At 51.9% G+C, this 2,500-nt stretch overlaps 1 protein-coding gene across 1 annotated transcript in view; it reads left to right on the top strand.

Annotated features, from left to right (window-relative positions):
* tkta (transketolase a) overlaps positions 1-2,500 on the top strand; it is a 36,115-nt gene that overhangs the window by 16,045 nt on the left and 17,570 nt on the right. Inside the window, exon 9 of the mRNA XM_063215327.1 lies at positions 458-614. Within this exon, the coding sequence (XP_063071397.1) occupies positions 458-614 (157 nt within the window). The remainder of the gene's footprint in view (positions 1-457; positions 615-2,500) is intronic.

Genomic DNA, 2,500 nt, shown 5'->3' with positions numbered 1-2,500 from the left:
CAGGCCGTTTGATGTCCTCCCATGTCTTGATTTGTGTCAGTACCGGACTCAACCTGTTTCACATCTCCTAGCTCAACATTCTACTACTGCAGTGAATCATGGGAGACAGGTTTGACCTGGCGCTGAACTGTGTTCTTCTGCCTACCTCTCTCTATGATTCCTAAGCCATAGTTGCCATGGGCTGCAGCTGTACCGTGTTCTTCTTCTTTGCGTCTCCTAGGTGATAGTTGCCATGAGCAACATAGCTGAATCATGTTCGTGTTCTCTTCATGTTTCCCAGGTGAAAGTTGCCGTGGGCAATGTACTTGTAGCTGAACTATGCTTTATGAACTATGAACTATGTTCTTTTTATGTGAACTATGAACTATGCTCTTCTTTTTTTCTTTGTCTCCCAGGTGATAGTTGCCATGAGCTGTAACTGAACCGTGTTCCTCTCATCTCTCTGTCTGTCTCCTAGGTGAGCGTTGCCATGGGCTGTGCATCGCGTGAGCGGAACATCGTGTTTGCGAGCACGCTGTCCTCCTTCTTCACGCGTGCCTACGATCAGCTCCGCATGGCCGCCATCTCCGAGAGCAACATCAACCTGTGCGGCTCCCACTGCGGCCTCTCTATTGGTGAGCACAGGGACCGCCCCCTCTACGTTGACCAATCATAGCCCAGTAGACAATTCCCCTCAGGCTAAGCCAGCCACCCTTCTCTTGTCACCACCCCCACCACCACCACCACATACAGATTCCTAATCACCTGAACACACTGTCCAGACACTCCTCCACCTCCAGGGACATCTCCTGTGTGCTCATTTCCTCAAACTTTCACACCTCTGCAGTCTGCACAGTGACACCACCTCCTGAAAGCCACACCACACTTCCCCACCACACCACCACGACCACCACCACCACACCTCAACTTCACTTGCCATAAAGCCACCACCACCAAATATCCATACCTTTACACCTCCACATGTCCAAACCTCCAAATCTTCTCCACACATCCACACCTCCACCACCTGCACACTTCCACTTCTCCACAGCCTCAACTCCTACACCAACTCACCCAGCCACACTGCATCCACAACCACCAGAACCAGAACCACTATCAGAAAGTCACAACACCTCCAGTCCATATCTCCAAGCCTCCAAACCTCCATCCAGTCACACCACCACCTCCCATCTTCCACATACCCATATACGTAGTCACACCTCCATGCAACACACCAAGCACCGCTCCAATACCCTACTGTCTCCACTCCTCCAAACCTCCACACTTCTAACCTCCACTCCTACACCACCTTCACCCGCTACCCCTCCAAACCTCCACACTTCCAAACCGCTACCACTCTTCCACCACCTCCACTCCTACACTGCTCCACTCCTCAAAATGTCCTCTCCTCCAAACCTCCACCACTACTCTTCCACCACCTCCAATGCTACAAACCTCTACACTTCCAAACACCCACCACCACCACACCTACACCACCACTTCTTCAAACCTCCACCCCTCCACCACCTCCTCTCCTCCACCTCCACCACTCATTAAAAGCTCCAAACTTCCAAACACCCACCACCTTCACTTCACCACTCCTCCAAACCTCTTCACTTCTAACCAACCACTCCTACGCCAGCATCACCTCCAACACCACCTCCACCACCTTCACTTCTCCTCCAAACCTGCAAACTGGCAAACACCCACCACCTCCACTCCTACACTACCTCCACTCCTACTCCACCACCACTACACCTCCACCACTCGTCCAAACCTCCAGACTTACAAACGTCCACTCCTCCACTACTACCACTCCTCCACCCCCTCCACTCCTCCAAACCTCCACACTTCTAAACCTCCACTGCTACACCACTCCTTCTCCAAACCTCCACCCATCCACTCCTCCACCTCCACCACTTTTCCAAACCTCCAAACTTCCACTCCACCACCTCCACCCCTCCAAACCTACACTCTTCCACTAGTCCACCACCACCTCTCCTCCACCACCACCACTCTTCCACTACCTTGACACTTCCACCACACACAGCCCCACCTAGATTAGCGTTCTGCACCTGGAGTCACTTTCTCACATAGTTCCTGCATTTCCCTGAGGCTGGCAGCTAATTAGCTGTGCGTGCTTCATCCTGCTCATCTCAGTAAAGAGTAATTTGTCAAGATCTGTCAAGGCAAAATATAATTGAAAGCCAGCAGCCTCTGTAGAATTGCAGAAACACGGTTTTAGAAGAAAAAAAAGGGATCACCAACACCTACTACTCCAGCAGACAAAGACACACACACTCACAGCTTCCCCTTTCCCCCTTGATTTCCATCCACAGATACAGTGTTTTCCAGAATGTTCCAGGGCTGTAGGCCTCTCCCCATGCCCTGATGTCGTTCTCTGTTTCTCTCTAATGTGTGTTGTTTTCTCCCCCCTTCCCTCCTACCCTCCCTCCCTCTCCCCCCTATCCCTCCACTCCTGCCTACCTTCCTCCCCATCCTCCTCCCTTCCTACCTTCCT

The sequence above is a fragment of the Engraulis encrasicolus genome, chromosome 14 (assembly GCF_034702125.1).
Source record: "Engraulis encrasicolus isolate BLACKSEA-1 chromosome 14, IST_EnEncr_1.0, whole genome shotgun sequence".
NCBI classification, from domain to species: Eukaryota; Metazoa; Chordata; class Actinopteri; order Clupeiformes; family Engraulidae; genus Engraulis; species Engraulis encrasicolus.
Note: the sequence above shows the minus strand (reverse complement) of the source record. Positions and strands in the feature narration are given on the sequence as shown.